Source organism: Pelobates fuscus, chromosome 5 (genome assembly GCF_036172605.1).
Source record: "Pelobates fuscus isolate aPelFus1 chromosome 5, aPelFus1.pri, whole genome shotgun sequence".
Lineage (NCBI taxonomy): Eukaryota > Metazoa > Chordata > Amphibia > Anura > Pelobatidae > Pelobates > Pelobates fuscus.
This window is the reverse complement of record NC_086321.1, coordinates 295,889,025-295,916,860: the sequence shown is the minus strand read 5'-3', so window position 1 is coordinate 295,916,860 and position 27,836 is coordinate 295,889,025. Positions and strand designations below refer to the sequence as shown.

At 43.2% G+C, this 27,836-nt stretch overlaps 2 protein-coding genes across 3 annotated transcripts in view; both read left to right on the top strand.

The window, feature by feature from the left end:
• Positions 1-410: 410 nt before the first annotated feature.
• Positions 411-20,531, top strand: MICOS13 (mitochondrial contact site and cristae organizing system subunit 13). Its single transcript, XM_063457331.1, has 4 exons — positions 411-510; positions 884-1,040; positions 8,416-8,467; positions 20,388-20,531. The coding sequence occupies exons 1-4, from the start codon at positions 482-484 to the stop codon at positions 20,483-20,485; spliced, it is 336 nt and encodes a 111-aa protein (XP_063313401.1). The 5' UTR covers positions 411-481; the 3' UTR covers positions 20,486-20,531.
• A 338-nt stretch (positions 20,532-20,869) lies between these two features.
• The window catches only part of LOC134612875 (survival motor neuron protein-like), a 67,734-nt gene continuing 60,767 nt past the window's right edge, over positions 20,870-27,836 (top strand). Inside the window, exon 1 of one of the 2 annotated variants that reach the window (XM_063457329.1) lies at positions 20,870-21,019. In XM_063457329.1, coding sequence (XP_063313399.1) covers positions 20,972-21,019 — 48 coding nt within the window. In that variant the 5' untranslated portion in view covers positions 20,870-20,971. The remainder of the gene's footprint in view (positions 21,020-27,836) is intronic. The other variant, XM_063457330.1, reaches the window with a different exon arrangement.

Genomic DNA, 27,836 nt, shown 5'->3' with positions numbered 1-27,836 from the left:
CCACAAACAGTACACACTACAAACACCTGCCTCCAACACTAGTCATATAAGATGATGCTTAGCTGATTTGCATTTTACATGTATTTATGTTTTAAAATTTATTTTAATGGTTTGTACCTTGTCGTGTTTTATATTTAAAGTGGAGCCACACCACAGGCATTCCTTATACCAACCAACCAGTGAATGCAAATTCCTAAAACAGATTGAGAAAAATAACAATATTGTGTACAGATCTTGTAACAGATCTCAGGCAAAACATAAACATTTTGCCATTAAAAAAACAAAACAACAAAAAACAACAACGAGTAAATGAAGCGAATCATACAGCTATAACTTAGAGCTTTAACTTCCTTCTCCATGAAACATTAGCCTTCCGAAGCCAGAGGAACAGACTACAAGTTCCATGATACTTTGCGCTCCTTATGAGACCGGAAGTATAACTGTGGTGTAGCCTGAGTGTGTGCCCTTGGTGAAGAGAAAGATGGCTCCTGCCGTACTGAGGTTGCTGAAGTGAGTGAGGAAGAGATCTCTATTGTAACACTCGGCAGAGAGAATAAACAATTGTCTGCATGACTGCAATGTGTTCATGCCATTATGTCAATAGTATATGTGAATGCCATCACAACTTTGGTTGTACATCCCCCCTCTATAATATAACAGTTGCTGCGTGGTATGTTCGACCTTATTATTCTGCAGTAAATAGAGTTTTTAGGGTTAACCATAGCACTATTATACACTGTCCTAGTCCACTCTGCTGAACTATTACTATTGTCATATGATGCCCCTTATAGGGTTGTAAGTTATTTTAGTGTCGATGCGTTATTTACATGGTCCTTATATCGTATCGTATTGTTTTTTTTTTTTTTTTTCTCTGTGTGTGCAGATTTACTACAAAAACATGTATAGCAGGAGGAGCAGTATATGTGGCCTATGACCAGGGGCTGCTGGGCAGTGGCACACAGGGAGAGGAAGTCTTAAAGAAGATGGTTGCTGCTGTGCCCCCTGCTTTAAATGAATGGGCAGACTACTTTGGCTGGCAGGTATGGATGGGTTTATTAAAGCAGATGAGAGTCAATGTACTTACTGCACATTTTTTATACTTAGCAAATTAGCCTCCGTGAGAAGACCTCAACAGTTAGAACAAGTTGGGTTGAAGGGAACAGTTCATTCTGAAGCTGATTTCCCCCTTCTGGATGCAGTTTATATTTCTCTTCTTTGCTGAATACCTGCAGTTTATGCATGTACCAGGAAACAGCTGAGGTTTCTTTGCCAATATGTGTTCTTTGAAGTACTCTACAAACCTTTAAAGCACCTCCGCTTACTGAAGTGCTTTAGTGGTTAAGAACATGTCCCTTTATCTTATTTTAGAAAATTGATTATTTCAAGGGAAATCAGCACATTTGTAAACTATCCTTAGTAACCTCTCTCTTCCCTTCTTGTTTGTTCAAAGTAAAAGTGAGGGTTGCTCATAGAGAAGCATTGATGGCAAATTGCTGTGCATGCTCCATGTGTCCCACTTCTCTTTAAGAATCGTGTTATTGGCTGGGGGATAATCGCTAGTGAAGATCTTCCGGTAGGGCACCAGACCTTTGTTAACCCCTTAAGGACTGAGCCAAATGTACACGTTGTGAACAAAACGTAAACAAAACCTGGCATTTGCGCTATATGTCTGTCCAACCGTAATTCACCTCTTTCATATTAAATGCACCCACCCTTATTATATACCATTTTATTCAGGGGAAACAGGGCTTTCATTTAATATCAAATATTTAGCTATGAAACATAATTTAATATGAAAAAAATGGGAGAAAATAAGAAATGTTGTTTTTTTAGTTCTACATGACATTTTAACTGTCAATGTCATAATACTGTTTGCTTTTACTGCAATAAAATACACATATTTGTATTCAGCAAAGTCTCACGTGTAAAACAGTACCCCCTATGTACAGGTTTTATGGTGTTTTGGGAAGTTACAGGGTCAAATATAGCACGTTACATTTGAAATTGAAATTCGCCAGATTTGTTATGTTGCCTTTGAGACTGTATAGTAGCCCAGGAATTAAATTTACACCCATAATGGCATACCATTTGCAATAGTAGACAACCCAAGGTATTTCAAATGGGGTATGTCCAGTCTTTTTTAGTAGCCATTTGGTCACAAACACTGGCCAAAGTTAGCGTTAGGATTTGTTTGTGTGTGAAAAATGCAAAAAAACCCGCCAATTTTGGCCAGTGTTTGTGACCAAGTGGCTACTAAAAAAGACTGGACATACCCCATTTGCAATACATTGGGTTGTCTTCTATTGCAAATGGTATGCCATCATAGGGGTAATTTTCATTCTTGGGCTACCATAGGGTCTCAAAGGCAATGTAACCAATCTGGCGAATTGTAATGTGAAAAAAATGAAACACAAGCCTTATATTTGACGCTGTAACTTTTGAAAACACCATAAAACCTGTACATGAGGGGTACTGTTGTACTCGGGAGACTTCGCTGAACACAAATATTTGTGTTTCAAAACCGTAAAAAGTATCACAGCAATAATATCGTCTGTGTAAGTGCTGTTTGTGCGTGAAAAATGCAAAAAACTTCACTTTTACTGGCGATATCATCGTTGTAATACATTTTACTGTTTTGAAACACTAATATTTGTGTTCAGCGAAGTCTCCCGAGTACAACAGTACCCCCCATGTACACGTTTTATAGTGTCTTGGAAAGTTATAGGGTTAAATATAGTGCTAGCAAATTAAATTCCCTATACTTTCGTCATGGGTTGTCAGGCAGGTCCCGCTAATTGTAATTAATTAAGATACCTAATTATGCAAAAATATGACATAAATATATATGTAGAATTAATATATTTATAATATATATATTCGTGTGTATGTGTGTGTGTGTATATATATATATATATATATATATATATATATATGTGTAAAATATTTTTATTTATATATAGGTGTGTATATATAGTGATATATACGTATAGATTTATGTATATAGATATATATTATTTCGTTCTTCGTGTATTTTGATATAAATATATATTAATATCACAATACAGTTAGAACGAAATAACACACATCTATATATTTTTTAATTATTTATTTTTTTAATTTTATTTTTTTAACGTATTTACATATTTTTTTTAGTGTGTGTATGTGTGTATATATATATATATATGTATGTATATGTATATATATATATATATATATATATATATATATATATATATATAAACAATAATTACCGTATTTTTCGCTCCATAAGATGCACTTTTTTCCCCCTGAAAAGTGAGGGGAAATGTCTGTGCGTCTTATGGAGCGAATATGAAGCTTTACTTACCTGTCTTGTAGCGTGGGCCGGCTTAACAGCGCGCGCTGCGGTACAGGAACTTCAATTTCAGGTTCCGGTTTCCGGCGGGACTGAAAGGAAGTGCGCACTCAGTGTGCACACTTCCTTTCAGTCCCGCCGGAAACCGGAACCTGAAATTGAAGTTCCAGTACCGCGGTGCGCGCTGTTAAGCCGGCCCACGCTACAAGACAGGTAAGTAATTATGGGACGAGGGGAGGGGAGAGGGGGTGGACGAGGGGAGGGGAGAGGGGGTGGACGAGGGGAGGGGAGAGGGGGTGGACGAGGGGAGGGGAGAGGGGGTGGACGAGGGGAGGGGAGAGGGGGTGGACGAGGGGAGGGGAGAGGGGGTGGACGAGGGGAGGGGAGAGGGGGTGGACGAGGGGAGGGGAGAGGGGGTGGACGAGGGGAGGGGAGAGGGGGTGGACGAGGGGAGGGGAGAGGGGGTGGACGAGGGGAGGGGAGAGGGGGTGGACGAGGGGAGGGGAGAGGGGGTGGACGAGGGGAGGGGAGAGGGGGTGGACGAGGGGAGGGGAGAGGGGGTGGACGAGGGGAGGGGAGAGGGGGTGGACGAGGGGAGGGGAGAGGGGGTGGACGAGGGGAGGGGAGAGGGGGTGGACGAGGGGAGGGGAGAGGGGGTGGACGAGGGGAGGGGAGAGGGGGTGGACGAGGGGAGGGGAGAGGGGGTGGACGAGGGGAGGGGAGAGGGGGTGGACGAGGGGAGGGGAGAGGGGGTGGACGAGGGGAGGGGAGAGGGGGTGGACGAGGGGAGGGGAGAGGGGGTGGACGAGGGGAGGGGAGAGGGGGTGGACGAGGGGAGGGGAGAGGGGAGAGGGGAGGGGGGAGGGGAGAGGGGGTGGACGAGGGGAGGGGAGAGGGGGTGGACGAGGGGAGGGGAGAGGGGGTGGACGAGGGGAGGGGAGAGGGGGTGGACGAGGGGAGGGGAGAGGGGGTGGACGAGGGGAGGGGAGAGGGGAGAGGGGGTGGACGAGGGGAGGGGAGAGGGGAGAGGGGGTGGACGAGGGGAGGGGAGAGGGGAGGGGAGGGGAGAGGGGAGAGGGGAGGGGAGGGGAGAGGGGAGAGGGGGTGGACGAGGGGAGGGGAGAGGGGGTGGACGAGGGGAGGGGGGAGGAGAGGGGGTGGACGAGGGGAGGGGGGAGGAGAGGGGGTGGACGAGGAGAGGGGAGAGGGGGTGGACGAGGAGAGGGGAGAGGGGGTGGACGAGGAGAGGGGAGAGGGGGTGGACGAGGAGAGGGGAGAGGGGGTGGACGAGGGGAGGGGGTGGAGGGGGGAGGAACACTGTGGGAGGGGGTGGAGGGGGGAGGAACACTGTGGGAGGGGGTGGAGGGGGGAGGAACACTGTGGGAGGAGGGGAGGGGGGAGGAACACTGTGGGAGGAGGGGAGGGGGGAGGAACACTGTGGGAGGAGGGGAGGGGGGAGGAACACTGTGGGAGGAGGGGAGGGGGGAGGAACACTGTGGGAGGAGGGGAGGGGGGGAGGAACACTGTGGGAGGAGGGGAGGGGGGAGGAACACTGTGGGAGGGGGGAGGAACACTGTGGGAGGAACACTGTGGGAGGGGGGAGGAACACTGTGGGAGGAGGGGAGGGGGGAGGAAGAGGAGGGGAGGGGGGAGGAAGAGGAGGGGAGGGGGGAGGAAGAGGAGGGGAGGGGGGAGGAAGAGGAGGGGAGGGGGGAGGAAGAGGAGGGGAGGGGGGAGGAAGAGGAGGGGAGGGGGGGAGGAAGAGGAGGGGAGGGGGGGAGGAAGAGGAGGGGAGGAAGAGGAGGGGAGGGGGGAGGAACACGAGGGGAGGGGGGAGGAACACGAGGGGAGGGGGGAGGAACACGAGGGGAGGGGGGAGGAACACGAGGGGAGGGGGGAGGAACACTGTGGGAGGAGGGGAGGGGGGAGGAACACGAGGGGAGGGGGGAGGAACACGAGGGGAGGGGGGAGGAACACGAGGGGAGGGGGGAGGAACACGAGGGGAGGGGGGGAGGAACACGAGGGGAGGGGGGGAGGAACACGAGGGGAGGGGGGAGGAACACGAGGGGAGGGGGGGAGGAACACGAGGGGAGGGGGGGAGGAACACTGAGGGGAGGGGGGGAGGAACACTGAGGGGAGGGGGGGAGGAACACTGAGGGGAGGGGGGGAGGAACACTGAGGGGAGGGGGGGAGGAACACTGTGGTAGGGGGGGAGGAACACTGTGGTAGGAGGGGAGGGGGGGAGGAACACTGTGGGAGGAGGGGAGGGGGGGAGGAACACTGTGGGAGGGGGGGAGGAACACTGTGGGAGGAGGGGAGGGGGGAGGAACACTGTGGGAGGAGGGGAGGGGGGGACACTGTGGGAGGAGGGGTGGGGGGGGGACACTGTGGGATGAGAACACTATTGGACAAGGGGAGGAGGGGGTTAAAGAACACTATGGGACAGGGGAGGAGGGGTTAAAGATCATTATGGGACAGGAGAGGGGAGTGGGTGGTAAGGAACACTATTGGACAGGGGAGAAAAAAAAATATTCTGAACAAACTTTCCCATAGTAAAAAACACTGGGATAGTTTGTTCAAAATATTTTTTTTTTCTGGGTTTCCTCCTCTAAAAACTAGGTGCGTCTTATGGTGTGGTGCGTCTTATGGAGCAGAAAAATACGGTGTGTGTGTGTGTGTATATATTTTTTTTTTTACTCTTTATTAAACTTTTTTTTAAATCTTTTATTTGATTTCCAGCCAGCAGGGGGACTACCTGTCATTACAGGCAGTCCCCCTGCTGGCAATACAGCAGGCAGCTAACCCGGCCATGTGATTGTGAGGTCCTCGCAAGGACCTCACTCTTACATGGCCGGGAGGGCTGCAGGAGGACGGACGTGCCGCTGGGGGCTCCCTGGGAGTCCCCCCAACCGCGATCGCCGGCGACCGGGTAAGTAAAAAAAAAACAAAAAAACGGAGGGCGTACTATTACGCCCTGCCGCGTTTAGAGCCGCTTAGAATAGGGCGTAATAGTACGCCCTCCGGTTTTAAGGGGTTAAAGGGACACTATAGTCACCAGAAAAACTACAGCTTATTGTGTTTTGTTCTGGTGAGTATAATTATTCACTTGAGGCTTTTTGAAGTAAACACGGTTTATTCAGAGAAAAGGCAGTCTTTACATTACAGCCTAGGGATACCTCGTCCGGCCACTCCTCAGATGACTGCTAGAGATGCTCCACTCTCTGCATGGAGATACTGAACTTTCCTCATAGATATGAATTGATTCAATGCATTTCTACGAGGAAATGCTGATTATCCAGGGCTGTGTTTGTCTTGTGATGGCTCTGACCCTGATCTGCCTCCTTGGCTATCTTAGCCAGTCCAATGCTTTTCTATGTGAAAGCATTGTGATTTGGTATTGAGCAACACTTCTTATTATGTCAGCCAATCAGGCAGATCAGGGGCAGAACCAGCAGCAGCAGTCTGGAGTAAAAGTTAGATTTTGCTATATTTAGGAGGGGGAGCAGGGGCTAGATGGTTGTTTTAAAACCATAGGGTTAGGAATGCATGTTTGTGTTCCTGGCCCTATCGTGTTCATTTAAGAGGATGATTTCACCTCTGGGTTAGAGGAAAGTAACGTATCTATTTAGGGAAATAGTGGGGATTGATAAATCTAAACTTACAAAGGAACTTTACAATTTAATGTATTTATTTGCAACAATTGTAGGGTTCTTTTAACAAAGATATAGATAACAAATAAAGAATGATATTCACAATCTATACATTGTATAGGTGAGGAATGCATTCAAAGAAAATAAGTAAAGGCATACAGGTATCCTTTAGCATCTAAAGTCAGTGTCAGCCTAGATGACATAGGGTGAGAACATTTGGCTAACATGTACATGCTTTCAGCCAATTACTGTTGTCCATGTTTGATTAAATGTTCTACAGGTCAATGATGGGAATTCTGTAAATTTTAATTGGTTATAGGTCGTTAACTCCTGTCCAGCTAGCCACAGAAACATTGGTTTTATTATAGAATGATTATGGAGTTTATTACTTTTTTTTTTTTTTTTACCGCACCTGGAGAGAGATTTTCCCACCCTGTGACTTTATTGATCTCCCCACGCTGCCCTTCCTATTGTGTATTTATACCTTACCTCCTATAGCAATCTAGTATTCCTGTCAAAATGTGTAATCACAAAAATAGCAAAAGAAAGGTAAAGCGCTGGAAGTTTTAGTGCAGGTAGACCAGAGGGACATAGGTGAAAGTTAGGGTAGTGGGCATTTACTGGGATGTATGTGCGTGCCACAATAGCCCTTTGAAAACCTTTTGGTTTTAACAAAGCCAATGTGTGTGCAGACATATGTCTACTTACATTGATATTGCTTTCTCTGTTAGTAATTGTAAACTCTAAATTGCCAAAAAAAATTGTACTTTTTTTAGTAAGCATTTTTATTTCTTGCCGCACTTACTGTACTTTATAATGATTAACTCGTGCTTCTACACTGATATGTTGCAACCAGGATAAAATATTGCATGGAAAGGGATGCTAGTGTATTACGGTAACTGAAAAATTATGAAGGACAGGCTTTGATAAGGATTAAACAATGTACTTTTCTATTGGCAAAATTATACAATATTGTTGAATATGCTATAGATATTGGCATATTTAAGCTACTTGGTCTCATTAAAATTAAAATCTATTATATTTTATTCTAAAAAGTGACAGTATGTTTTCCTCTTCCTGAAATATAATTGTTTTGAAAGTTATAAATGCCTTTAAAATATATTTAGGCTGTCTCGTCCTGTCTTCTTAAAAACTTTTCCATCATCACACGTGATGATCTTACCACTCACGTGTGATGATGGAAAAGTGAAAGAACTAATTTTAGCAACATTATTTTTTTTTCTCCATTTATTTATCTTTTGTGTGTTATCTGTAAAGAACAATCTAAAGACAATAAATTCGAGATTAATTTTATATGCAACTTATGCATCCCATGTTTTTGAATGATTATTACTCATGATATGTGTATGCATGCACAAAGGAAGAAGTATTATCTGCATGTATTAATATTTATTCAAACATCTCTTACAGCTGCCCTCTCCACCAAAACTTGACTTCTCTATTTGCGAGTCCTGGAATTGGGGTAATGGAAACAAATTTTGCTCCAGTTTACCAACCAAATTACACATTCTTATCTAAAACTGTTTTTTTTTCTGTAATATTTTGCAATGCTCACAAATGACCAATTAAGGTGAAACAGTGGCGCAAAGTACTATATGTTGTGCAAATTCTACTTCACTACACATGTTTTGCAACAACTCTTTTCTTGGGAAGTAAGCACAAATATTACATCAGTGCAGTAACCATACAGACGTGTGTGTGTGTGTGTGTATATATGATAATATTAAATAAAATAAACAATAGTATCTAAATATAAAAATACATATTGCATATAAAACCTATTCAAATATGCTTGCTCCTATATCTTGAACATAAAAACCTAAAAATAACAAACAAAAAAGGTATAGTGCAAAACTGTGTAATGTATCAATAATGTTAAACTGAAATCCTAATAGCACTCAGAAAAACAGTGGATAAAATACCACTCATAATTATTACACTCAGGGAGGATCAACACCTCGAGTGTGATGGATTGCTTGGAAGGACTCACCACCACTTTGCAGGTTTTACAGCCACTTTGCAGCCACTAGAGGCTGCTTCCGTGATTTACTTATGTGACGCTGGACGTCCTCACGGAGTCCAGTGTCAAAAAAGATCATTGAGTAATGCTTTCCTATGGTCGGGTTTGAATGTGCACGCCTCTGGCCGCACATGCACATTCGGCTCCACTCGGAAGCTGACGTCGATTTGAGGAGGAGAGGTCACCAGGGAGCCCGGCGCTGGATTAAGGTAAGCAAATAAATGGTTAACCATTTATTTGCCGCGGAACGGGGCCCTAATCAACTAAACGGTGACTAGGGCTCTATAGCGTTAGGAATACATAATTGTATTCCTAACGCTATAGTGTCCCTTTAAATATAATTTCAAATACACTTCTCATTGATAAAGCAGTTTTCATGCTCTTTCCTGTGTGAAATCTAACTTTTAAGGAGTTATTTACTAAACCGTGAATTGTGGTGAACAGAAACCCTACCAGTAATTGACCCAATAAGAAATCTGATTGTCACTTGTGTCAAAAAGGATCCCTCCCATCCTTGGCTATAAATATATATATTTTTTTTTCCCTTTTAGTTTGAATCAATCCTCCAACTGGGATTTTTCTTTTCTGCACAGCCGTAATAATTGCAAAGATTTTGGTGTCTAAAATTTTTATTAAAGGAATTTGCCAACAATTTTTTGTTGTTGTTGAATAATGTCCTGTTGGGCATTATTCTTTAGATTATCCTCCCAGCCCCCCACTTATTAGAAATTAGTTTTACTTGCCTAAATTCAATAATGGGCGAAGACCCCTCTTGATGTCACAAAAGCCTTTGATTGGCCCATTTAACCGACTCAGAGCACGTGTACACTCTGAACCAGAGAGGGAGGGAGGAAAAAGAGGATGGCATAGAGAGGGGTGAGCCACGAGCATCTCTTTCCGTGTGATGCCAACCTGCAGGGCACAGTGACAGCAGACATAATTAACATTAAGCAGCCCGGAGCAAAGTTCTGGATGACCAGGTCACGTGTGCTGGGGGTGCAATTAGCCATTTCTAACTTTTCCTCAGAGGTTCGTTATGTGTAGCTAAATAGGGGTGTAATACCTCTTCAGATAGCAAGGGATACCTAGTGCCGGGCCTTGCCTTATAAGTGGCTTTAAAAAACAAACAAAAACCCTTTACAAACGCTAAAGGGCTGCCGCTCTCCCTCACACCCCCTTGCATGTGAATTATCACTTGCATTGGTGGTTATGCAGTGACCACAATAGCATATGTGATCACTTGATAACACCATAGACATATGTAACAAAATCATGGGGGATGGAGTAGCTTCCTGTTTTCCACCCTTCACTCTTCACAAAACAAAATCTATTAACGTGCATGAGATTTCTTATTTGGCAGAAATCTATTTAAATTCCTGTTTAAATTATTACCATACTACGGTTTACCAAGTACACTGGAAAAGTGTATTTTTGTTTCCATTTTGTATGGTAACTTATTTGTTTTTATTTATTTTTTTAATACGTGACAAAAAACAATGCCAACTTATGTTATTTTTAAAGGGAAACTGTAGGCACCCAGAAATAGCAGTGATATGAAACATAGAATGTGACGGCAGATAAGAACCATTCAGCCCATCTAGTCTGCCCAATTTTCTAAATACTTTTATTAGTCCCGGGTCTTATCCCATAGTTAGGATAGCCTTATGCATATCCCACGCATGCTTAAACTCCTTTACTATGTTAACCTCTACCACTTCAGCTGGAAGGCTATTCCATGCATATGAGTGTTTAAAGGTACTCTGTCATCTTTAAAATCTTTATGAAATGCACTTAAAGTCTGAGTTGGAATTTTTATATAGCTGGTGCATGTGCGAGACTACAGCACTGACATGGACTCCTGGCAGATGAGGTGGTTTTCTTTTTGTCATACAGCCTTCTGCATGATAACTCTTCAAAAAACTTGATTGGAACCAAGTTGCAGGATAAAGAGGTGTTTACAGTATTTATTTTTCATAACTCATAAATACATGTTTTATTAACCCCTTAAGTACTGAGCCAAATGTACACGTTTTGATCAAAACAAAACGTAAGCAAAACTTGAATTTGCGCTATGTTCAGGCGTAATTTGCCTCTTTCATATTAGGTGCACCCACACTTATTATATATCATTTATTCAGGGGAAACTGGGCTTTCATTTAACATCAAATATTTAGGTACGAAACATAATTTAATATGAATAAAATATAAAAAAATTGGAGAAAATAAGAATTAAAAAAAAAAAAATGTTTAGTTCTACGTAACATTCTAACTGTGAATGTCATAATACTGTTTGCTTTTACTGCCATAAAATACACAGGTTTGTATTCAGCAATGTCTCACGTGTAAAACTGTACCCCCTATGTGCACGTTACATTTTTCAGTTTTTTTCACATTGAAATTCGCCAGATTGGTTACGTTGCCTTTGAGACCGTATGGTAGCCCAGGAATGAGAATTACCCCCGTGATCACCATGATCACATGGCTGCGATGTAAAAATGCGATGTAAAAATAAAAACCAAACGTTAAATATATTATACATATATTATATATGTAAAATATTTTATAATATATTATACATATATATGATTTTGTCATATGTGTGTGTGTGTGTGTGTGTGTGTGTGTGTGTATATATATATATATATATATATATATATATATATATATATATATATATATATATATATATATATATATATATATATATATAAACATTGCTAAACACACCAGTCAAGCCATAAGACTTGCTTTTCCCACAGAAATCCTCTTTCTTGCTGCTCACTCAGACCAGTTAAGTACTTCATCTCTTGCTACTCCTTTAATGTTAAACATATATGTATGCTTTTTTTGTGCAGATCTATGTATTAGTGTATGTTTATTGCTCACTATTATTGCTGGTTCATGAGTCCTGCTGGTGTCTGGGAGTGCTGCCTCTTAGGGTCTCTGGGATCCTTGTTTTCCCTCCTGCCCATACTTCTGGGTAATTGTTTTCCCACTTATCTCCTTCCCTGCATTGTCAGCTTCATTGGTGGTGCAGCTGGGCTCCCTAGCTGCTTACCGTTTGTGTCCGCGGTTTTGTGCGGTCCGCACATGCGTGATCGCTCTAATACCCGCTTTCCACAATTCTAGCTGCCGTGCAGTTTGCGCCGCGGCGGCCATCTTTTTGGTTTCCGTCGCGGCGGCCATTTTAAATGCGGTTTGGCGGGAATTTGCTGCGGATCGATGTTTTAGGTGGATAACGGTCTCTCCTACCCTCCTGGCGCACTCCCAGACCCATACTGACCGTTATTGCTGTTCAAACTGTAAGTGTTGGTGTGGAGGATTACTCTATCCTGACACCTTTTGTTCTTAGCCTTAGCTAGTGTTATTTTGTTCCCTGCAGGTCACTTGAGGTACTGTTTTCTTAACCATTGAGCTACTGCTAGTAGCATTGATTTATTGGGCCCAGTAATTTTGACCCTGAGTGTGATTGGAAGTATATTTCCCTGTGGGCAAATAGTATTCCTAACGCTTGGATGCAGGATCAGACTGAGAGACCTGCAGGGTAGGTGTGTCCCACACCAGGGGTTTCCCCCTTAGGCAGGGAATGTAAGGATGACGCCAGCCTCATGGCATCGGAGGAATTTCAATCCCTCCTTGATTCTACCATGGCGCAATCCATCAACAAGGCTCTGGCCTCCACGGTGGGGGTCATGTCATCCCCTAGCACACTCTCTATAACCCAAGCATTCCTGCAGACTCGGGGTAGTGGCCCTCAGGGCACACGAAACCCGGGTACGACTAATGTGGCACAACTGGGACACAAAGCTTTGGTTAAAAGCAAACCTATTGTTTCCCCTCCCAGAACTGCAGGTTCAGCCTGCAATGAATGACACGCCTCAGGCTGTCAAGTATGGCGCGATAACACTGCACAATAGAGCCCCTGGCCGGGCAAAATCGGCCAGATCATGGAAGGGGGCACGTGCCCATGAGGACCAGAGTTTGGAGGAGGAGTATGATGATTCATATATGGATCAGTATGGTGCGGACAATTCCGATTCTGGGTCTGATGTGAAAGCAATCACTGCGACCCAGAAGGTTACGGCTCAGGGCGCTGAGCCTGCCGGATCGGGTGAGGGCGACCAGTTGTTTGACCCAGATGATCTCCGTCACCCTCGATCAGCGGAATGGGAACCCCCTGAGCACATCACAAGATATCTTGCGCTAAGAGTGCGAAACCTTTATCCAAGGAGGGGCGTAACAAACTACGGGCGGAATGCCCTTGGGCCCATCCTACCAGACTCAGTGGGGAAAAAACCCTGACGTGGATCCTCAGTTGGTCCAATTTTTGAATGTCAGGTTGGAAACTGAGGAAAGGCTTAGACTTTTCTCTTCGGAACTGCCTGGACAAGTTCCTGGACACATTGGGGCCCATCTCTAAGTTATATGAATTAGTGGAATGTGCCCAATCGGGTGAGAGCGACTTCGATTTCGAAGTAGTGAAAGGTTGGTTGCAGAGGTTGGTCTGCCTGGTGGGTAATGCCAATATGGCCATGGCAACTAAACGCCGCAAGGCGATTCTCCTGAAAATAGAGCCCAAACTGGTCAGTATGGCGACCAACGAGCCGGGGCCAGCCGCTAAAGGCTTACTCTTTGGTGAATCCTTCATTAAGAATCTTGGGCTGTATGTAAAAACATTTACAGCAATTGATAAGGCTCAGACTTCTCTTAAGAGAGTATTTGCAACTCTGGTTTTTGGAGGGGCCGGTAGAGGTAGGAGCCGTCTATCCGGACGTGGATTTCGAGGCTCATTTAGAGCTGGCAGTGGCTCCTTTAATACCCAGAGAATGGTACAGGAGTGAAATTATACCCAGTTCTTCCCATCTCGTGGACGCCCCTGGAACTCCCGCGGACTGCGGGGGTCTGTCTCAGGCAGACAACCTTATGGTGAGTACCGAGTATCTCCGTTTTTCCCATGTAAAAGTGGGGGGCAGATTGGCACTGTTTTACCATGCTTAGAAACTCCTAACCTCAGATGTTTGGGTATTGAATACAATACAGGGGTATCTGTTGGAGCAAGTCTCTCCCCCTACTCAGGTGCAGTTCTCTCGAGAGCTGAACATGACCGACGAACACCACACGATGATCTCGGCAGAGATCGCAGATTTGGCTTCAAAACACGCATTTTAACAAATCCTGAGCAACCTGTTTCTGGTCCCTAAGAAAGGGGATGGGGTACGCCCAGTAATCAATCTCCGACCCCTAAATGTTTGTCCAATACCACCACTTCAAAATGGAGGGTATTCATTGCTTTCGGGACATCCTACTACTATCAGATTGGATGGTCAAAATAGATTTACGGGATGCTTATCTGACAATCCCTGTCGCGGAAGTGCATCAAAACCTACTGCAGTTTCAGTGGCAAAGAACAAAGTGGAGGTTTGTATGTCTACCATTTGGCCTGTCCTCTGCTCCATGGTGCTTCACAAAGGTACTGAAGCCGGTGATTGCTTTCCTGCGCACACGAGGGGTCAGATTAATAATTTACCTGGACGATATCCTTCTCCTGTCTCAGTCTCAATCCCAACTACGTGTTCACCTGTCTTGGACGACCCACCTTCTACAAAACTTAGGATTCTTGGTGAATTGGGAGAAATCAGTTCTTCTACCCTCCAAATGCATGGGATTTCAAGTGGACTCTGTGTACAACAGAGGTTGTGTCCAAAGACAAAATGATTTCGATCAAGAAAGAGATCAGACAACTTATGCATTGTACGACCATTTCCCTCAGACAACTTGCGAGGATCATAGGGCTATTGGCATCGTCCATACAAGCTATCTTCCCGGGCCCGTTATATTATCGTGCCCTACAAAGGCTCAAAGCCTCATATCTGCGCATGTACACTCGTACGAAATCTGTGTTACACTGGATGAAGACTCCAGAGAGGAGTTGACATGGTGGCTAGCCCACATGGAAGCGTGGAACGGACAGGCAATATTTGGGTCTACGCCAGATCTGATCATAGAGTCGGACGCCAGCTTACACGGCTGGGGCGCGCATTGCGGGTCAGTTTCCACCGGTGGCAGATGGTCCAACGAAGAAACGTTGCTACACATCAACTGCCTAGAACTGTTATTGGCATCCTTTGCCATTTGCAGCATTATCCTCACCGGCATCTCATGCTCTATCCTAATCAAGATGGACAACGTCTCAGCAGTGCGTTATATCAACCACCTAGGAGGAACGAAATCGAAGGTTCTAGCAGTGATGGCTCGAGATTTTTGGCATTATTGTCTGAAACACAGCATTTCGGTAATAGCAGAATATATCCCAGGACGAGACAATGCACTGGCGGATTGGAATTCTCGATACCTTCGAGACGCAGGGGATTGGCATCTCCACCCAATGATCTTCCAACTCTCTCTCGACTTTGGGGGCCTTTCAACATAGATCTCTTAGCGTCTCGATTGAATACCCAACTTCCTCAGTTCTTCAGTTGGAGACCAGACCCAGATGATCTGGCGACAGATGCATTCTTACAAGACTGGCCCAAAGGCAGGAATTACGCTTTTCCACCTTTCAACCTAATCTCTCGGACCCTTGCATTCCTTCGATATTCCAAAGGGACTCGGATTCTGATAACCCCGATATGGAGGTCACAAACTTCGTTTCCACAATTATTGGAAATGTTGATAGATTTTCCACGGCTGTTACCGGACATACCCTATCTTCTGACCAATCCAGAGGGAGTGAGTCAGGAGTTGATCGACCAGGGTCTACTTCATCTGATGGCATGGCTCATTTCAGGAGATCATGGAATCTCGAGGATGTTTCGCAGACGACACTTGGCAGAGTCTTGGGCACCAGATCCTAGACGTTCCTACGGGTCGGCTTGGAGAAAGTGGACTGATTGGTGCGTGGGACAATCGGTGGATCCCATTATCAGCTCCTGTGAAATCAATCTTGCAATTTCTGACTCTGCTCTTTGATGAAGGAAAAGCCTTTCGTACTATAAACCTGTACAGATCAGCTATATCAGCGAGACATATGGGTTTGGATGGTACTCCAATAGGTAAACATGCCCTCATCTGTCGTTTGCTCAAAGGCATCCGGTTTGCTCGACCCCCTCAGGCTTGGTATTCTTCCTTTTGGGATGTAAATTTGATTTTTCATTTTTCGAGTCTTGGCCTTTGAATCACAAACTTTTTTCTTAAACAATTATCAGCCAAGCTGTTGATGCTGTTTTGTTTACTTTCATGTAAACGTGTTGCTGATGTCAGAGCGTTGGAATGGCAAGCACGCGTTTTTGTTCCGAACGGAGTTTCCTTAAATATTTCCTGTAGGACAAAATCCTCGACTAAAGAGGTTTTCTACCCGGCGTTTCCAGACAACCCAAGGAGTACGAGCGCCGTACGATCTCGCTCCGTTCAAATCAACTCCATCCATTATTCATCTCATTTCGAGTACCACATCTACCAGTATCTACTCCTACTTTAGCTCGTTGGATCAAGTGGTTATTGTCCGTGGCAGGCATAGACACTTTAATTTTATTTCCTTACACTCCATTCGTGGGGCTATGGCTTCTAAGGCTTCCATGAAAGGTTGTAGATTGGAAGACATTCTACGAGCAGCTGATTGGTCGAATGAATCTACGTTTCGTAATTTCTACTTTCGCCCGGTGCAACATATTTGGTGGTTGCTCAGCTTTAAAATAGCATAATAGGAGCCTCCGTGTCTTTAATAAAATTACCAGATTTTACTATTAACATGACGTAAAGTCATGATTTTATTAATGACACGGAGGCGAGTATTATTCCCACCCACCCTACCCATGTTGGTGGTTATGTTACAGGTCAGTCATGGGGCCTTTTGGATGACACGAAACGGTAGGTTCAAATGTCATACACGGCACGCAGGTAAGGTATCCGATGAATGTAACTTATATGATACTTATATCGATTGAATAACATGGTTGTCGAGTTTGATAGTTGTGACCTAGCAGTTGCAAACTTTCGATATTACCATATATTTTCTTCTTTTTTTAGCTTGAATAGACCTTCGAGAATTGGCGGTTGAAGCTGTTCCTTGTTGAATTTCCGGTTATGGGTTTGTTTCGGGAATTCGTGTTTTTTGTTGGAATACTTTGGAACCTACAATAATGGTCTTCGGGATCTACACAGAAAGAGGAGGAGTCAAGGAGCACCACACCCATATAGACAATATTGGATGCTGATTGGTGCCAGTGTTACCAGGCTATTATGTTTTTTTCTATGATTCTCTCATACTTCCTTTTCTTGCTGCTGGGAGTAAAATAAAGTAAGAGAATGCATAATACTTGCCTCCGTGTCATTAATAAAATCATGAATTTACGTCATGTTAATAGTAAAATCTGGTAATTCTTTGTTAAATTATTTTGCATATGCAAGTCATCCCAGAATCCTTTGCAGTAGTAACATCTCTGCAGATTTGTGATTTCTGTGAGAAAAGCAAGTCTAATGGCTTGACTGTTGTGCAGATTTTTGTTTAACATTGAAATATATATAAATATATATTACACAAGATCCAGCGCACTCTCCTATCTACTAAACAGCAACTTCAATGTTGACAGATTTTATTAGTTTTTTTTTTTTTTAAGTTTGTTTTTTCTCTAAAGGTTTATTTATTTTTTAAACACCTAATCTAGGCAAAGAATAATGGGGATTTAGTTACATTATATGATCATACATTGCATAAGCCTGCCACAACGTCAATGTACCCCATCTTTGGCAGGTCCTACTCTCACAGTCTGTCTACTGTTATGTGAATAACTCACTTACTTGGGGAAAACATTCCATCTGAGGCTCTCTGCAGTACAAGGCGAGGGGTGCAAAACCAAGGAGTTGGCTAGACTCCCAAATATATATATATATATATATATATATATATATATATATATATATATATATATATATATATATACACACACACTATTAATTTTACATAATTATTTGATACTAATAATTATAATTTGAGGGACCTGTCTGACAACCCAGGCACAGACAGTCCAGATAATTTAATTGGCAAGCCCTATATTTAACCCTGTAAAACAAAGAAAAAAGCTAACTATGGCCAGCCTTTGTGACTAAGTGGCTACTACAAAAGACTGGAAATACCCAATTTTTAATACCCTGGGTTGTCTTCATTTGAAAATGATATGCCATGATGAGTTTAATTCACATTCCTGGGCTACCATATGGTCTCAAAAGGCAACATAGACCCAGCAAACCAATATGGCAAACTAAATTGGGCAAACCCTATATTGACCCTCTAACTTTCAAAAACACCATAAAACCTGTACATGGGGGTTATTGTTATACTCTGGAGACTTCGCTGAACACAAATGAGTTTTTTAAAACCGTAAAACCTATCACGACAATGATATCACCAGTAAAAATGCAGTTTTTGTGGTAAAAAAAAATATATGCAAAAAAACAAATCTGAATGCTAACTTTGGCAAGCGTTTGTGGCTACTACAAAAGACTGGACATACCCTGCGTTGTCTACTTTTACAAATGGTATGCCATGATTGGGGTTAATTTTCATTCCTGGACTGCCATACTGTCTCAAAGGCAACATAGGCCCAGCACACCAATCTGGCAAATTTTAATGTGCAAACATGGAAAAGGGGAAAGCTCTACATTTGACCCCTTTAATTTTTTTAAAAAAACCATACAACCTGTACATTGGGGGTACTGTTGTACTCGTGAGAAATTTCTGAAAAAAATTTGTATTTTATTTCAGTAAAATCCAACAGTGTTATGACATTTACAGGTAAAACGTCATGCAGATCTTGGAAAAATAAAAATTTCTTAATTTATCACACTTTTTTAAAAGATTCTATTCATATTAAATTGCTTCATATATAAATATTTGATATGAAATGAAAGCCCTCTTTCTCCTGAACAAGATGATAATGACAATATAATACATGTGGGTGCACTTAATATGAAAGAGGTGAATTATGGTTGAACCACATATAGCGCAAATTCCAGGTTTTGTTTTGATCACAACTTGTGCAATTGGCTCAGTCCTTAAGGGGTTAAAGGGACATTCGGACCACTGCAGAGTTCACAAAAAGCTTGAATATTATCTGCGTGTGTCTGGATTCTCTCCTTCTACAATAATATGCTAAACAGAATTTTATACTTCTGTATTAGTATACAAACTTTGTACATTTGGCTGAGCGTGTCAGTTGATTCTAATTTTATCCTCAAAACAATGAATTGTAGTTAGCTGTCATGTTTTTGATATTAGCAAATCCTAATAGCCAACTAAAAGCTAAAGGTTATGCTAAAATTATATTAAAATTATTCATAGTTAAAGGGACATTAGTCACCAGAACAACTACAGCGCTTAATGTAATTGTTCTGATGGCTATAGCCTGTCCCTGCAGGCTTTTTGCTGTAAAAACTGCCTTTTCAGAGAAAAAAAGCAGTGATTACATGTTGTTACATGTTACATGTTGTCTAGGGACACTTCCAGTGGGAGTCATTGTCGGCCACTAGAGCTGCTTCCTGGATCAGTGATTTGCAAGGAGACGCTGAACCTACCCGATAGAGATGCATTGAGTCAATGCATCTCTATGAGGAGATGCCGATTGGCAAGCGCTGTGTTTGGCTCTGGCGCCTGCCTCCTTGGTTGAGGTAATCAGAATTGGAAAAACATTGGTTTGGCTGAGATTATCAATCATGATGATTTCAGCCAAGGAAGCGGATTAGTGGCGAGGCCAAAACTGGGGTATCCGAGCAGTGCTGAAATAAAGGTGAGTTTTTAAGGTGGGGTCAGGGGCCTAAACTGCATTTTTAACACTATAGGGTCAAGAATACACATTTGTATTCCTGACTCTATAGTGTTCCTTTAACTCAAATAGTGCTGCACGCATGGCACATGCACGTTAGGTACTGATGAAAAAAAAAGCTAAGCTTGTGTATGGCATCATGCATAGTTTTGCCTCGTCTGTTATTCACCCCACTAAATGCTGAAATAAACGTCTTTGGTTAATATTGCTAGCTAAGCATTTCAAATGATTTAATATTTTTGGATAAACGTTTAGTTATTTGTGAACATCTTAAAACAAAATATTCATTTAAAAAAAAAAAAAATTATTTAGGCTTCCAGACCTCAACATTGCATTATTTAAAATAAAACCGCTAAGCCGTGACTATTAATAATTTGGAGGGAAAAAAGTCAGCGATTTTGGTTCTTAAATGTAGTACTTCATTTTTTAGTTCACTACAATTGTCGTTAGGAAAGAAACCTTTGAGTGTCTTACATAACACATTGCTCCATTACTGAGTCAGGTCTGTCTGTCAAATGATTCCTCTTTTATTTGTTTACTTGCAGGAGTCCAGAAGTCTGTATCAGCTCTCTCATCTGCTCCAGGCAAGGCTTGTGAATACACAGCAGAAGGCTGGAAATATATGAAGGACTTGGCAAAGTAAATGGTCATTGTATTGGTGCTAAATAAAAATCTTTATTTATATACCACTTGTCACATGTTGTTTCACATTCAGTTTATTGTATCTTAGTATTATATATGAACATCCTTTTTGTTACACTCAAGTATTGCTTTTGTACATACTCAACTGTACTTACTGATAAGTTTGTACATTTTTTATGTTAATACGAATATTTACAATAAAAGGAGCGAAAATAGAAGAAAATTTCCATCAGCAGTTGAGGCTGCAATACCGATGTAGTAGCAGCAGGTGTAGCAGTGATGTCAAACGCCTTTGTCTACCTTGCGGTTCTACAGCTTGACGAAAAGCACTATGGGAGGTGGAGTTTTCTGAAGGCTATTTCTGCGCATATGTAAATGGAAGGAGAACTACAATTCCTAGTGTGCAGTGCGCACGGGGGTGAAAATTGCCTATAGATTGAGGATGAGGTGCCGATGGCTGGGACTGGTCTGAGGCTTTCACCGGAGGATGGCAGCGTGTGACAGGGAGATAGTCTATCACAAGGATAGCTCCCAGGTGATCGTGTGTTTGTGTCTTTACATGTATGATACCGGTTGAATCGGATTGTACATGCATTTCATTAATCGTGTGTATTTTTCTGTATGAGCCGGATTGATGTGTGTGTTTGTATAGCTTTATATAATTGGAGGACCCAATAAAACAATGCAATTGCAATATAAATGTTTATAATATGCCGCATTAATGTTTATGCGACCGATTTTAGTACAATACCTACACCTAGAAATGCCAGTACCTTCTCCGTTATGCCAGAATGGGCTCTACCATCATCCAATGCTTCAGCACATTTTTTATTATGAACATATTACAGTACATTGTATCTGTGGTATAGGGAACATGCAGCCTGGCCAGCATGAGGTTAATAAAGCAATTTACACATGCATGTGAAAAAGCATTATCGGTTTCATCTGCCTAGCAACAAGTGTTTTCAGGCCCCATGGTTGAGTCACTAGACTAGACCATTGGTTCCAAATTCCATTTCAGAATGGCTGGACCAGTATAGGGTTTAAATGGGAACTTGTTTATTTACTGCTTTTGCTACATCAGATAATGAAATCTTTTTTGTTGCACTGTTTTGGGGACTCCATAGTTTTCATTACTGTGTTGAATTGAAATATAAATAATTCTGTTTTCTAGTTTGCATGTGTATGTTTAATTTATTTATGAAAGGTGGTCAGAATTCACATACAGAGGGCATTAAAATAAAACATTCCAGAGAAGCATTCATTTTATTGCATTCCTACACTGTGCCATTTTTATTATTATTAAAAATGTAGATATATAGTTGACACTGGTGCACTCGATTACAATATAGAAATAATGCTGCATTAAGTCTGTACATTATCATTACTGGTCGTAGTTGCACAGGACATTAAACTCCAGGTACTCCTTAGAGCAGAGGGTAGGCAATCTTTGACATGTTGTGGACTACCATTATGTTCTTACAGCTATAATGCCAGCAAAGCATCAGGGGAGATTGGAGTCTACAATATCTGGAGTGCCAAAGGTTGCCTACCCCTGCCTACAAATAAAGGTAATAACGGTGCCCTAACCTGATGTTGACAGTGCAGACACGTACTGCAAGTCACATCCATCTTAGCCAGGCTTGGCGTAATACATTCCCTCCTCCACCAGACAGTAAACCAATTTGCAATGCAATCTCTCCAAAATAAAGTCACATCTTCTTTGAGCACAAATTCCCTGATAACTAAGCCCTGCATCTTGAAGTGTTATTCTAATTGGAGCTAGTCACTAAAAACTGACTCAGTAATCAATTTAATTCTTGAAATTTTTAGATGAGCTTCTCCTTTTGAAGTAGCATGCCTGCATGGTGAAGCTTCTGTGTCCCTTTAATCCATTACTAAGTACTTAAACGTTATTTAATTAAAAAAAAATAATAATTCACCTCACTACCTTCCCTATCTGGCTCAGAGTGTATGCTTCCACGGTCCAATAAATGCATCTCTATGAGCATTTGATTGGACCATGGTGAGGAAGGCTGTGATGTCAGATGGGGTGTGGAATACAGCAATGGCAACCTCACCCAGGGCTGGATTCTAGGTAAGAATACGTTTTTTTTCTTGAAGGGCCACGATTAACTATGAGGATTCAGCCACTTATGTCTGGGGAGAGATCACTGACATAATCTTCAGGTGTGTGTCAAATACAAGGTCTTTGGACATGAGTATAATTTTGTTCTAATTATGAATGTATTATCTATGTTATTACAACAGAATGACTGGGACAATATACATTAAACACAGGTTTTCCCAAACTCCGGCCCTCCAGATGTTGCTGAACTACAACTCCCATGATTCTCAGCAAATCTATTTCATTAATAGAATCATGGGAGTTGTAGTTCAGCAACATCTGGAGGGCTGGAGTTTGGGGAGGCCTGCATTGAAGGGTCACTGTAAGCACCAAAAAACATTACATCTTAAAGGACCACTCTAGGCACCCAGACCACTTCAGCTTAATGAAGTGGTCTGGGTGCCAGGTCCCTCTAGGATTAACCCCCTTTTTTTTTTTATAAACATAGCAGTTTCAGAGAAACTGCTATGTTTATACTGAGGGTTAAGCCAGCCTCCAGAGCCTCTAGTGGCTGTCTCATTGACAGCCGCTAGAGGCGCTTGCGTGCTTCTCACTGTGAAAATCACAGTAAGAGCACGCAAGCGTCCATAGGAAAGCATTATGAATGCTTTCCTATGCGACCGGCTGAATGCGAGCGCGGCTCCTGCCGCGCATGCGCATTCAGCCGATGACGTCGCGAGGAAGAAGAGGAGGAGGAGGAAAGCTCCCCGCCCGGCGCTGGAGAAAGAGGTAAGTTTAACCCCTTCCTCCCCCCAGAGCCCGGCGGGAGTGGGTCCCTGAGGGTGGGGGCACCCTCAGGGCACTCTAGTGCCAGGAAAACGAGTATGTTTTCCTGGCACTAGAGTGGTCCTTTAATGTAGTGATTTTGATGCACAGATGCTATTCCTTTTCTCAAACAATGTAAAACACTGACAGGGCCGGTGCAAGGATTTTTAGCTACACAGGCGAGTTTTGGTACAAAGGCAGTTCCTGACTCATTTTGATCAAGAGAGGAAACCACAGCCTCCTCGGCCATATAGGAATTATGACGATCACCTTTTTGCCTTCTGTCCAAACTTTTCTCAGAAATCTTGGTATCATAGGTAGGAGAGGGAATGCATACCCAAGATCGAACGACCAAGGAAGAGAGAGAGCATCCTGGCCCCTTCGCCAGTTTGTCTGGAAGGAGAGAGTAGACTCTCTTTACTTTACAGTTCTTTGAGGTCGGCATCAGATCGATCTGGGGTACACGCCACCGATTGACAATCAGTGAAAAAGCGGCTAGATGAAGCATCCATTCTCCTGAAAGTATTTCCGTTCTGCTCAGGAAGTCTGTTGTAATGTTCTCTGACCCTGGAAGATATATTGCCTTTAACCCCTTAAGGACCAAACTTCTGGAATAAAAGGGAATCATGACATGTCACACATGTCATGTGTCCTTAAGGGGTTAAACCTTGAACACTGGTTAGGGTCACTTCCATCAACAGTGCCAATTCTATCAAAAGCAATTTGCTCTTTGTGCCTCCTTGGTTGTTCACATACGAAGATACCACTCGATTGTCCGTCTTGATCAGGACCCAAGATTCCTTGATAATCGGAAGGAATTCCATTATGGCTTTGTATATGACCCTTAGTTCCCTCAAAATAGAGTGCAGATGACTTTCTCTGTAGGTCCACTTCACTTGTTTCCATGTCAAATTTAAGTGGACGAACTTGCATCTGTGGTTATTATGTTCCAAGAGGGTTTCTCCAATGGAAATCCCTTTGTTAGATTATTGTTGTCCTTCCACCAGTTAAACCCTATTTTATAGAATAAGGAATTGTTATTCTCTGATCCTAATCTGCTTTCATTCTGTCGAATTGTAGGAAAAAGCAATTCTGCATAGGGCGAGTCTTCCATTGAGCCCATTTTACCAGTCCAATTGTGGATGTTAGAGAACCTAGAAGACTCATAACCTCTCTTGCTGCAGTATTCTTGAAAGTTTGCATTTTTCAGATTTTCTACTGGATTCTCAGGGCCCTTTCTGATGATAGCTACACATGAGCTGAGATTGTGTCTATGACCGCTCCAAGAAAGACTATCTTTTGAGAAGGATCCAGAGAGTTTTTCTCTATGTTTATCAGCCAGCCATGATTTTGAAGGCTCTTCATCACCACTAGAGTATGATGAGACACTGTCTAACGAGATGGGCCTATGATGAAGATATTGTCCCAGTAATGAAACATTTCTACTCCGCTTTCTCTGATAAAGGCTGTTAAAATAACAAGAACCTTCGAGAAAGTCGACGGAATTGAAAGTGTTACCCTAGAATCCAGAATCTAAGAAACTTCACTTGATCATTGTGGAAAGGGTTTTGGTAGTAAGCGTCCCTCAGATCTATAGACATCATCCATTCCCCTTTTTTGATATTCTATATGATTGTTTGTAAGGATTCTATTTTAAGTGTTTTGAAAATAGCTGTTCTTCGGTAAGGGGAAAACTCTATTCTGTATCCTTCTTTTCTGATGGAATCGACCCATCCGTCTGTGATATTTTTGGCCCAAACAGGGTAAAAAAAACTGTAGTCTTCCTCCTATTATCCCGGAATGAGCCGGAAGACCTTCAGAAGTTCTTCCCTGAAGTTCTAGATCCTTTCTCTCTTGAAGCTTTGTTTGCAGAAGACTAGGGGAAGTTTCTTCATAATGAAAATCTGGAATATTCTTTCCCTGGTTTGTAGCTCCTGTTATCACGAAAGGAATCATCTGTCAGGATCCCGCGGGCGGCTGTAAGGGGAGGCTGCGGTCTCCCCTTCCCCTACCTGTTGGCGAGCGGCGTCCTCACAGCCCCGGACAGCGCTCGCATCCTCCTTCTCGTCTCCCAGCGGCAGCATGTATAACGCTGCACGCTGGGAGACCGCGCATTCATATAAACGCCGGGGTCAGCCACGTGACCCGGCATTAAAGTCACAGCGCTACAATCGCAGTGGGAGGGAGTATAGATATCTCCCACGTGTGATAGTTAATTCTGATTGGAAATTATCCAATCAGAATTAAACACAGGATTTAAATACTTACCTTTCCTGTCTCTCAGTGCACTGTTGTGGTCTTTGCTTGCTAGTATTGCTACTGAAACTTGTGCTTCTGGTTACGTACTCTCTGGCTTGTTTATCTGACTTTGTGACTTCCTCCTACCCTTTGACCTCGGCTTGTTTTTCGTTATTCTGTCTTCTGGTTCCCCTTACTCGGCTTGTCTCCTGACTATTCTTTGTGTGCTTAGCCTTGCCACTCTAAGGTCCGGTACAGCGCCTTTTCTGTGTGTGTGTTAGCGTGTTTGGTTCCCCGAATCGTGACATTACAAGAGGCCATAATGGAACCTGCTGACATTCCACAGCTCCTAGTTAATCAGGAGGCTAGAATGGATGGTTTAGACCACCGTATGGATCAGTTTGCTCAAGCTTTACAAACCATACTGGCTCGTACTGCATACTTGCAGCCTGCCGTTCAGGAGGCTGCTGCTGCTGTGCCAGAACCCATTCCCACTCCGGTACCCGTTCCTGCTCATGTAGTTCATATGACGCTGCCACAGCGCTACAGTGGTGACCCAGCATTGTGTCGTGGTTTCCTCAACCAAATTGATATCCATTTGGTGATGAATCCACGTTCCTATCCCACTGACAGATCCAAAATTGCCTTTTTGATAAACCACTTGTCCTGGAGGGCTTTAGCATGGGCCAACCCCATGTGGGAGAATACGTCTCCTATGTCTATGCAGATTTTTTGACAGCTTTCAAACGCACGTTTGATCAACCCGGTAGGGTTGCTTCTGTTGGCAAAGCTCTGCTTAGGGTCCGACAGGGTAACATATCTGTAGCGGATTATACTATCGAATTCCGCACTCTAGCAGCTGAAGTGATTTGGAATAATGACGCCCTCGTAACAGCCTTTCAGGAGGGTTTGGCCGCTTACATACTGGATGAAATAGCATCCAGAGAATTGCCTGTTCTTCTGGATGATGTTATAGATTATATGATTCTTATTGATAACCGTATTAGAGAGAGGCGTAGTCAAAGACGGATGGATACACGGGTGTTACCTGCTCTACCCAGTACTGCATTACTAGCATTACCCGCTCCTAGGCAACCATCCCCTGAACCCATGCAATTGGGTGCTACGGGGTTAAATGAGGCTGAAAGAGCGTATCGTAGAAGGGAGGGGTTATGCCTTTATTGTGGAAAGAGGGGGCACCACTGTAATAGCTGCCCTAAAGTACAGGGATACTACAGCACCTAAGGCCTAGAGAGGGGTCGGCCTCGGGTGTTATGACTTTGTCCCCTCATGTGTCCATCTTTAGACCGTTCGTTACGGTTTCTCTCTTGGTCAAAACCACTATAACAACCAAAGCCTTGATCGATTCAGATGCGGCAGACAACCTTATGGATGAGAATTTTGCCAAAACCACAGCCTTGACTTTGATCCAAAAGGCCACACCCTTGGCCGTTGAGGCCATAGATGGTAGACCACTTGAGAAACCTCTGGTGACCCATGAAACCCAAGAAATAGTTATGTCTGTGGATGCTTTGCACAAGGAAAGGTTAACCTTCCAAATAATTGACTCCCCTACTGCCTCCATCATTCTGGGTTTTCCCTGGTTAGTGAAACACAACCCTGTACTTGATTGGGGTTGTTTAGATAGACTCTCCTGGGGGAAAACCTGTCAACGAGGCTGTATGGCTCATGTACGTCCTGTTTGTTTACTTAATGTGCCCATGGCTAAACCACTTTCTGTTTCTGTCCCTTCTGTATATGCAGACCTTGCATTGGTGTTTGAAAAAAGGGAGGCAGATAAGCTACCTCCACACCGTGAGTATGACTGTGCCATAAATCTGTTACCGGGTACTATGCCTCCCAGGGGTAAGGTCTACCCTCTTTCTGAGAAAGAGAACCAGATCATGGAGGAGTACATATGGGAATCCTTAAGTAAAGGTTTTATTAGAAGGTCCTCCTCTCCTGCTGGTGCTGGTTTCTTTTTTGTGGCTAAGAAGGAGGGCAATTTGAGGCCATGTGTAGACTACAGGGCTCTGAACAATATAACGATTAAAAACGCCTACCCTATCCCCCTCATCACTGAGTTGTTTGATCGTGTTAAAGGTTCTAAGTACTTCACTAAATTAGACCTCAGGGGGGCTTATAACCTTGTCCGTATAAAGTAGAATGACGAGTGGAAGACAGCGTTCAATACGCGTAGTGGGCATTACGAATACCTGGT